General features: G+C 33.7%; 1 protein-coding gene across 1 annotated transcript; it reads right to left on the minus strand.

Moving 5' to 3' along the window:
- Positions 1–2,710: 2,710 nt before the first annotated feature.
- LOC128223445 (complement C1q-like protein 4) lies at positions 2,711–3,130 on the minus strand. Its single transcript, XM_052932726.1, has one exon. The coding sequence runs from the start codon at positions 3,128–3,130 to the stop codon at positions 2,711–2,713; it is 420 nt and encodes a 139-aa protein (XP_052788686.1).
- Positions 3,131–11,438: the final 8,308 nt, after the last annotated feature.

Raw genomic sequence — 11,438 nt, forward strand, 5'->3', positions numbered from 1 at the left:
ATTTAACAATAACGATGGGTTTGTCTTAGGGGCTCAATGATGAAGGTCTATTATTTCACGATGACCTTTTCTACAAGGAGCATGGTTCAAGTTCTTTCATTCAACGCTGACCTTTTCTATGCAACAAGGTTAAAGGTATAACATACAATCAACGAGGGATACACAAATTCACAATACAAACACACAATTACATCATTACAAGTATTCTTTATTGAATGTTTGTTTTTTAAACTTTTTTGTTGATAAACAGAGCCCAATAGAGCTTTATTTACACTGCAAGGTACACAATGTAAAGTAAGTGGTGTATTTACATAGCACATGTTATCAAACAAATGTTTCGCAATTGGTTTTAATATTTGTATTTCTTGATCAAAACTGTCAAATATAGCGTTTTAAGAAAGGATATACAGCTGTGTTCTTTTTGGCGATGTTTATGTGAGTTATTTCTCTGATTTTGATTTATTTATAGTGATATTGCTTTTCATCAATATTGTTAATATTGTTATTGTTACTTTGACACATAAAACTATAAATGTCTGAGTTTATTAAGTTGTCAGAGCTTGTAAATATACACACTTCTTGCATCGGCTATGCTACTTTAACGTCCAAGGAAAGTAACCGCTGTGAGAAATTATGGAAATATAGTGTACTGTGATCGTTAATCATTGTCGGCTAAGCGCTTTGTTATTGCGTTCATCGACACTGATAAAACGTTTTCCTAACGAACGAATGGCTTTGACTATTTTACTTTCTTTATTTCATAGTAATTCAATAACGTAAGGACCTTTGGCTAGAAGAACCAGTTTTGACGGTCTTCGACAAAATAAAAGAATAAAACCAGTAATAAACATTCTATGACACCAAGGGCCCCCTTACAAAAACCCATGTGCATTTAAATTATAACAAAGAGCAGATTAAACATGAATAAAATGTGGAAAGTTTAGAAAAAATCAAAAGTTTACATTTAAAATGCTTTCATTTTGAATTAAGAATAGTTTCAAATAATTTATGCCTTTAACATTTTTATGGATATTACATGTATTGTGTTTTATTAATTTGAAATGTTTTACTATGATCAAACTTGCGGTCGAAAAAGAAACCTTAAACGGATATGAAAGTGTTTGGCAAGACGTTAGTTTATTGACACATCTGAACTCATTTCTCACCAAACAAATTTATATAGGTATCCTTCCATAAAACTGCGTTTTCATATCTGTATTTGGCGTTTGCCCTGTGTCATTAAACAGAGTTTAAATTTTTGGCTTCTGATTTTGTTTATGTAGTTTTTCATAAATGTATGTTCATATATGTGAATATAAAAAAATATCTGCATTTATGTGTTGTATGTTTTTTGCAAGAAACGGTAAAATGCTAAATTGTTAATATTAACAGACAGCTCAACTAATTTACTGTTTTGCACGTGAAGGATTTTATGCTGTTTCCATGAGTGCGTTTTTCGATTTAATCATCATTAGGGCTTTATACGGAATAATATCATAGTGAGTAAGTCTATTGATAAGTAGAAACACAAGCATTTAATATAAGTTTTGTTACGTTTATATTTAACTACACAATTTATTACTTAATTGCTATTAAAGTGTACATATCAGAAAAGTAACTTTAACATTAAATAATATGCTAGTGAGATACTCATTTTGAGATCAACATCCGTTATAATATTATGCATATTGGATAACAATCTAACAGTCTTTGTTGAAGACGTAGAATATATCCTTACGGAAGTATTTAAGACACAATAGCAAGAATCCTATCAAAGGAAACTGGAAAATAATAAGTTCCCGCAAAATACACCTACTTTAATGACATGATAACATTTGCTGTAATTAATTTCACTAAGGGTACAGTTGGCGCCACCTAGTTAATAGTTAAGTCTATTAACACAAGAACGTGTAGAATATATACCTGGTAAAAACACGTACAAACAAGATACACTTTTTCATTGTATCTTTATATTGTTTTTGTAATTAGACCTAAGCTTATGTCAGTTCAATTAGTGATTTTACACACATTCATTACCTTGAAGCAATCTACTTCAAAATAAGCGAGGTAACAATCCAAAATCCGGCGAGTGCCTTATTTTTGCTTCTTTACGCCGAGTTCTCGGTTGAGGTTGATCGGAAAGCGGCACATCATAAACAGGCAACTATCGGTTCAGTGCTACAAGTTAATACTTAGCATCATTCCTTGGTTTGCCACTTTACCCTAACTATAAGCTGGAACTGTATTCACATCTTGAGTTTGGGTGTTTACGACACAGGCTCAGAAAAAGTTGTTGTTTTTTTAAATGCGACAAATTACTTTCAACATAATTATTTTTTACCAAAATGTGTTTGTAAATATTTGTTAAACTTGATATTTCCAAAATATACGAATATATATATATATATATATATATATATATATATATATATAACCAATTAATATTGGCAATCTTGAGTATTGAGTTTCAAATTGGCCTAAAGACGTTTGTAAATACGGACCTCTCGGGTCGATGCTGCTAGGTAACATTTAGCCTGATGTTCTTGTTTTGACACTTATCGCGAAGACTTTGTACTGACAACAATCTTTTCAAAATACGAAATAAATGATATTTTAAGGTCACGGATATAAAATAAATTGCTAATATTTCAGAAAATATTCATAGAAAAATAAGGAGAGCGCATTTCATTTACATGCGCATTTTCTGTGCTTATTTATGCACTGATGACAATTTAGTACCAGAAAAGAAAGTAAAGTGACCACCGCTTATGAAGCGCCGACTTTCAACGCATGTGACTTTAACAGTATCCCCGACTAGCAACGGGAGAATGACGGTGCCCGAGACTGTCTCCCAGTTACCCTCAATGTCACTGGCCATGAGGGACGCTACGTGACTGCCGTTCTTCCTTATTTTAAATCGAGTGTTGGTTGTCGGCGTGGACAGTTTAACCATGACAGAAGTTGAGAACATGTATAGACCGTTGGTCGGGGTGAGGAACACGCCTGTCCTCGGGTTGTAGCCCCCGCCTACGTTTGTGACAATGTTGTAGAATACTATCGTCTGAAAGGATGACGATGTTGTTGAATCGGACGCAATGGTGGCAAAGATGGCAACGGGAGAGTGATGCATACTGTCTGAAATCATATAAAAAACAGTCCTATTGATTTTGCACTATACAATTTCAACAAACAGTATTCATTTATTCAATCGTGTAACATGCCATAAAAACAAGTGATAAATATTCGAAATCGCGTCATCAGAGATAGGTACAATTTATAAAACAAATATTTTTACGGAACATAATGATATGTAGCCAAATAAATATATTGTTTGCTTTAGCGCATGTTTTTTTTATTTCGCTCAAAGGAACGTATGTTTCGTGTCTTTTATATATCATCATGATAGTTTAACCTTTTTTTATTTCATCACAAACCCTAGGAGCGATTCCATGTATATGATGTAGGTTCTCAACAGGGTTACTGCCAAACAAAACGGCGATTGTCCTATAAAGCAAACATTAATATGAATGACTCTGCCGTTCCATCAATTTACTGCATTTATTTTAGGTTTGCAAGATATTAATTTTAGCAAAAAATGTTAATATGTATTATCTAAATGTTTAAAAAGAACCAATTGCTTACTGCAGATCATGTACAAAGAATCAGATGATTGTGCTAATCTGCATCACATTTAGGTATTTGTTCGTTTGTTCATACGTTTGCAACATTTGTAAATTTACTACGCATATTAATGGCAATGTACACGAAATGATGTACCACGAGTCGAACGTTATTGTTTCTGCTGTTATTGTAGGCACATAGAGTAAGAAAATTACTTTATTAGTATATGTCGATTTTATTGTGAATTACGTTAAACTTATAAAAGTTTTACTATGTAAATCCATCTGTATTCGAATTATGGAATTCGAATCCATGTAATACAGATATCATGTGATAAAAATGAAAATATTTATGTTTGTAAATATATCATAGAAGCAATTGTTATACGTAACTCAATTATTAATAAAACAACTCAGTATAGTTGTTATATTGATTTCTCTGACAGCCAATGCTAACAAGTAATAATAAATGCATAAGAAATTGACTTTCATTTTCCTAAATTAGGACATTAGATTATTATATGTTTAAATATGTAACATGAATATTTTAGAACTATATGTATTACGACGTCTGTTCTGGTCATATTGTGAACAATCCACGGTGTCAATGACGGTAATGTGCCAATTTGAGAGATCTTGGTACGTCTTAGGAAATACAATACTGTTGAAGCAAGAGCTGTGTTGAACTCTCCATAAACATGTCTTTTTGACTATTGGGAAATAAAATACGGCTGAAGAACGTGCTGTGTTTAACTTTACATGAACATGTCTTTCTGACTGTTGAAAATATCATTGGATGTTGTTTGTGCTCCAAAGTATCTTCATTTACTGACCAGAAACCAGCCGTTCTTGAGATTTCAGACGTTACGGGACGTTGTAAATACTCTTTGCACCGAATGATTTCCGTCTGTGTGAATAAAACAAACTTAAGCTGATACCGTTGATTTCAGTGATACTAGAGGAGTAGCACTGTCAGACCAAGAGATTAGCACGCTGCATTGTTATGACCAAAGGTTGAGGATTCAGCCATATACTTGAGAACATATAATTGCAAATAAAAGTAATGTGAAGTTTAAATAAACCAGTGTGTTTCACATCTGTACATGATTCGTTTAAAACAAAAATCAATAGACTAAGGTTTAGATGCCCGACGCTTTGGTTAACATTCATTTCGTTCTGGTGGGGCTGCTGCATTTGCTCGAAAGGAAACGCCCGAACGTCTATTTCAAAGACATGGGAGGTGGAAATGTGCTAGTTCTAAAGACAATTATGTTAAAGAGACATTAATGACAAATGTCCGTGACTTTGAATCTATATTTAAAAGTGTTGTTTTGAAAACTTTGAATGATAGTTATGAAATGTTTGATAAGGCTATGTGATAGTTGGCTTATATAGCCAAGACAAGAGGCCTTTTGTGGTATTGGATTAGATAGCCAGGGTAATAGGCCTTTTTGTGATGTTTAGCTTAGATCGCCAGGGCTAGAGGCCCTTTTCTGATATTTGGCATACATAGCCAGGACATAAGAGGATTGTGTGATATTTGGCAAAGAAAATTACATGTGTTGTTGTGTTTGTTTGTTTTTTTAGCTATGTTTTAGTTTAGTGCAATTTGTGTGTTTACGTTGCCATGTTCCTTCTTATTTGGTATGGTTCATGTATTAAAGGTATACTAGCAATTATCAAATCATTAATCTATTACCCTCTTTTTGTCTCGAGCATGTTTACCAAATACAAATACAATACTACTTAATAAACTGTGTGTGTTGTTGTGTACTTTTAGATAAGTAAATAATTGGTTTACTAACGTTTAAATTGAGAAAATGCGTTTCGGGGTCGCCATCATTCTTCCTTATATATTTAGTCTAATACGGGAACTATTGGCTTTATATAACAACACTAGAGCACAAAACAAAACAAAAGCAATGCCAAATAACGTTGAAGAGGCTGGTGCTGTAATCGTTTATTTTACTGGTATCAATACTTTTGCGCCTCATACTGGTCATTCTAAAATTCATCTGTATAGTACCTTTCAATTTACGTTGCATCAAATAGAATTCACATTAAACACATCTAACACATTTTCAGCGAGAAACGATTAATTTAAATCAGACTTACACAGTTTATCGTCCAGCCTTATTATTGACAATTCAGAAAACTGTCGAAACGGACATAACAGTTACATTACCATTTTAAGGTACACATGTAACACTATACTTGACATACGCAACACATAATATCTTTCCAAACTTTTGATCTTAATGACATAACTCAAAAGAAGTATACGGGCATTTCAGTAGTTTACAATTGGTGACTGGAAGAGCAACCATATAACCATTTGGTGACAATAGGGGTCGTGGGATGTATCGCATCACTACTAAACAAGAATGAGAGTGTACGCATTCCATTGAAACAGAAAAAAATAACGAAGGTGACAGATTGTAAAAGCCGAATAATTATTCGGTTTAAAGCGTTGGAACGGTGGTATAGGTCCCCCTCCCCCAATCATTTTGACATTTCTGTTCCAATATGGTGCATTTCGGGCGTATTTTATTACTTTTACTCTTCTATATTGAAATGAAAAGCAAACGTTGACGATTTTAGGGGGGCGCCGGGTACGCCTCCTTTGGATCCGCTAGTGCAAACTATTCATTCTATTAAGAGCTTACTAGTCCTGGTCAGGCCTAATATGTATTATCTAGAACCGTCGGAAACATATTTAGGTATCTTGTTAGTTTGGACATAATTATGCAATTTTTTGTCAATGTACTACGCATATTAAAAGCAATATACACTAATGATATACCACGTAGGGACATAGAGTAAGAATATGACTTAATTAGTATTTATCGATTTTATTGTCAATTACTGTTAACATCTTTAAACGATTTTACAATGCTAATTCATCTGTATTCAAAGTCAATGAATTACAGACATTATGTTATCAGAATGAATATATTATTGTTTGTTAATATATCATTGAAACATTTGTTATACGTAACTCAATTATTACTAATACAACTCAGTATATTAGTTATAATAGTTTCTCTGACTGCCGATGTTAACAAGAAATCATAAATACTTAAGACCTTGACTTTTATTTTCATAAATTAACTAATTAGTTTATTATATGTTTATCGTGACATGCATACATTTATAACTATATGTATTAAGACGTCTGCTCTGTTCATATTGAGATCAATCCGCGGTGTCAATGACGGTAATGTGTCATTTAGAGAGATCTTGGGACGTCATAGGAACCCTTACGGTGTATGAAGGTATTTTATGGCTTTTCGTGAGAGTTGAAAACGTCTTTCTGACTCTTGGAAATACAATACTGTTGAAGCCATTTCTGTGTTGAACTGTCCAAGAACATATCTTTCTGACTCTTGAAAATTGAGTACTGATATTTTTCAAACATTGGATGTAGTTTATGCTTCTGTAGTATCTACATTCCAGAATGTACTGACCAGAAACCAGCCATTCTTGAGATTTCAGGCGAAACAGGACGTTGTAGATACTTCATCCAAAATATACTTACAAAAACCAACCAGAGATTTGAAGCAATTCGTGAGATTTTAGGCAACGCAGGACATTGTAAATACTTCATCCAAAAAGATACTTGACAAATTCCAGCCGTTCTTGAGATTTCAGACGATACGGGACGTTGTAAATACTCCGTGCAACTGATTTCCGTCTGAGTGAATAAAAAACAGTTACGTTGATACCGTTGCTAAATTGAGATATAATATATGCATTTGGTTTCATAAACTATTTTGAGATTTTATATAAATTTCGTTTACCTTGATAATGTGATGAAACGGTTATTACATTTTGAAGTAGTATATCTCATAAACATCGACCAATATTTTCACTGTGTAATGAAGCCATTGTAGTCATTACATTGATTCGAAAGTAATTTATGTACAGCAGGGAAAGGTTGGCAAGATGACAATGTACTTTGTCATGCTGGCAGGAGAAGCAGATCGAATTTTTTCAAGTTTTCAAGGATTATGATATTATGTTCCATTATGTTTGCTGATAAGTGATTTGTGTACAGATATGTAGAGTTTAAGGTTAATATCCCAGATAAAAGTAAATTTCCAAATGGGTTCGAATGGTTGATAAGATTGCTACGAAACGTCCACAATATATATTTCCCTACGAAATTTTCGAAGTACAAAACGCGGACTTTCGCGTACTATAATATTCTACTTGTAAGCCTACAAGTTTCACGTGAGAATAAATTATACATAACTGTTAAATTATTATTTTTGTTCATTTTCATTAAATTGGTATTAATTTTCACAATGTTAACATTCTGATGTGTAGTTTTGTTAAGTTTGTGGAATTGAAATCCTTTATCATCGATGGTGTGAGGCGGTTGTAAAAATGTAAAGAACTTTTTTTTATCTTTTTTTTCACTACGACTGAGGTAAATACCCACCAAGCTATTATATATTTACTATACTATCACATTAAACGTTTTAACTGCCGCATCATTTCGGAAAATGTGTAATAACATTGAGGATAACCGTCCGACAAAAATGCAAAAATATCTTTGTTAATAAAATAAATACAGCCAAACTGCGATCGTTCGAGAACGATGAGACCCGAGCTTAAACCTCGATAGATCTGATGTTTCGAACGACCCAAAATTCCTTTTAGTCCGAAATCAATGTATATTCAAAAGTTTGGTCGTTGCTCTGGTTGTTTACTTCGACACCGATTATGTAGTGCGTTATGTTCAAAGATTGTCGTCAGCTTAATGTGAAGAGATAGCTTAGTTCTCCATAAACAACAAGATATTATAAACAAGCAACATTGGAAAAAGGCAATATATATTGGATGGTAAATATATATTCGCAAAATGTAGGATGGGTAATTGGCGCATCTTCTCAACGTTCGCTATAACATTCTTACAACTTCACAAGCTAGTCTTTGTCAGGTAAAACTGTGCAATGTTATACGGACAGTTAACAACTGTGTGAGCATCATAGAAATGGGTAGCATAAATTGTAAATTTTATCAATTAGCTTTTGATATATTATCCATGTGTGCAACTAAGTGCATATCTTTGAAAGTTGTTTAGATAAAGAGGGCACTTTCTTGGCTGATGAAATAAAAATAATTATTTATTACGATGATTCTGCGATGTGTCAGAACTTTCGTACCTACATTTACTTAATATATATGGACCCGATGATATGGATCACTATGCCAATGATTACAATCATACCTTGCCTTGATTTGTCGGTTCCCACTGTTAATCTAATTCCTAAGGTTTGTAAACAATTGAAATTTATTTAAGCAAATGGGACATTGTGAGCCCTTTATTTGACATCCTGCCCTGTGCTCCCAATGCTAATTTAAAACAAACAGACATCATTTCGGGAATATATTTATGAAGTTGTGCCTTTTAAAAGAAATGACAGCATTTATGTACAGGGAAGAAATACGTTTACACTTTTTGTTCAGATAATTTTATTAGCGTTATTGCATTTTGATGTGTGAAGACAACTCTAATATTATGTACCACGATAGTAGAGTAGTCGTTTCCCTTGATCCATTTTCCCAGAGTATATGCCATTTTTATTATTCCATGTAAAGTTTGAATATACCAGTGTGTTACACATCTGCACGTGATTCAGCTAAGGCAAAATCAATACTTAGGTTTAAATGCCCGACGTTTTGGTTTACATTCATTTCGTTCTGGTTTGGCTACTGCATGTGCTCAAAAGAAAAACCCCGAAAGACTATTTAAAAAACATGGAAGATGGAAATGTGCTAGTTCTAAAGATAGTTGTGTTGAAGATACATTTAAAGACAAATGTCCGTGACTTTGAATTCAGATTTATAAGTTGTTGTTTTTAAACTTTGATTGATAGTTATGAAATGTGTGATAAGGCTAGAGGCCTTTGCCATATTTGGCTTAGATAGCCAGGGCTAGAGGCCTTTTTATGATATTTGGCTTAGATAGCCAGGGCTAGAGGCCATTTTATGATATTTGGCTTAGATAGCCAGGGCTAGAGGCCATTTTATGATATTTGGCTTAGATAACCAGGGCTAGAGGCCATTTTATGATATTTGGCTTAGATAGCCAGGCCTAGGGTCCTTTGCCATATTTGGCTTAGATAGCCAGGGCTAGAGGCCTTTTTATGATATTTGGCTTAGATAACCAGGGCTAGAGGCCATTTTATGATATTTGGCTTAGATAGCCAGGCCTAGGGTCCTTTGCCATATTTGGCTTAGATAGCCAGGGCTAGAGGACTTTTTATGATATTTGGCTTAGATAGCCAGGGCTAGGGTCCTTTACCATATTTGGCTTAGATAGCCAGGGCTAGAGGACTTTTTATGATATTTGGCTTATATAGCCAGAGCTAGAGGCCTTTTTGTGACATTTGGCTAAGATAGCCAGGGTAATAGGCCTTTTTGTGATGTTAAGCTCAGATCGCCAGGGCTTGAGACCCTTTTGTGATATTTGGTTAAGATAGCCAGGGCTAGAGGTCATTTTGTGACATTTGGCTTAGATAGCAAGGGCTATATATTTTCATTGTGTAAGTTAGTTTTATTAGATTTGTCAGCTTGATTCTGATCAGGTATGGTTCATACATTAAAGTATCAATTTTCAAATAGTTTATCTAGAACTATATTTGTTTGTCTCGAAAATGTTCACCAAAAACCAATATCATTTCCTAAACTGTTTGTGTTGTTCTGTATTTTAAAATAAGTGGATAATTAGTTTATTCACGTTCACTCTTTTTCCTCGTGAATTTATAGTAAATACTGTATAACTGTTTCGCGTTCGTCGTTTGAGGTTTTGTGTTTGGTGAAGACATAAGGCAACTATGATGGAAAGTAAAGAAAACATTTTGAAATATATTTCCCGACCGTCCTCACACTGCATTGAGATTTCAGAGCTTATTTGCTGCAAGCAGTTTTTCGATTCCTTAAATTTTAAACACACGTATAATTCTATTTTCCTGATCGTGAATGGAAATTGCATTTGTAATGTTTTGGTAAAACATATTTGTTGATGCTTTACTTGATTATGAAGTGTATGTTTCAGTTTAGGTCCATCCGTCTTATGACAGTCTTATACCACATACTGTGGTATGGTGTCACTCGTTCCAGATGTGTTTTTTTTCTATAAATGCTGTTCGATATCGGGTTGAAGAGGCCAAGATGGTACCGAACAAAGAACGTTATGCAGCCGGTTCAAATCATAGGGATACAGCTTTTACAATACCAGCTATGTCAAAAATGTTCACCAAACACTACAAACATCATTTCCTAAACTGTTTGTGTTGTAGTGTAATTGCAGATAAGTGAATGATTGGTTTACTCATGTTTTAAATTTCGGTGTCGCTATCATTCCCCCTTATATGTTAACTTTAATGCTGAAACTATTGGTTTTATATAACAAAATTACAATACAAAACATAACAATAGAAGAACAAAATAACGTCGAAGAGGCTGGTGTTACAGACGTTTATATCACTGACTACCAGGTATCAATGTTTTCGCACCACATACTGGTCATTCTACAATTGTTCAGTACCTTTCAATTCACTTTGCATCAAAGAAAATGTACATAAAACACCTCTAAAATACACTTTCAGCAAGAAACGATTAATTTAGATCAGACATACAAAGGTTATTGTCCAGCCTAATCTTTGACAATACAAACAACTGTCACATGAACATTGTATGGTATACATGTAATACTATACATTGGCATACGCAAAACATAAAAGTTAATGCAACGCAAACACTCTTTTACCAGTTTGATTGTTTATTGAAAACTCATCAAAACACATA

The sequence above is a fragment of the Mya arenaria genome, chromosome 17 (genome assembly GCF_026914265.1).
Source record: "Mya arenaria isolate MELC-2E11 chromosome 17, ASM2691426v1".
NCBI classification, from domain to species: domain Eukaryota; kingdom Metazoa; phylum Mollusca; class Bivalvia; order Myida; family Myidae; genus Mya; species Mya arenaria.

Coding starts and splice junctions, on each gene's coding strand:
- LOC128223445 (XM_052932726.1), bottom strand. CDS start 3,130: ATGCATCACTCTCCCGTTGCCATCTTTGCCACCATTGCGTCCGATTCA.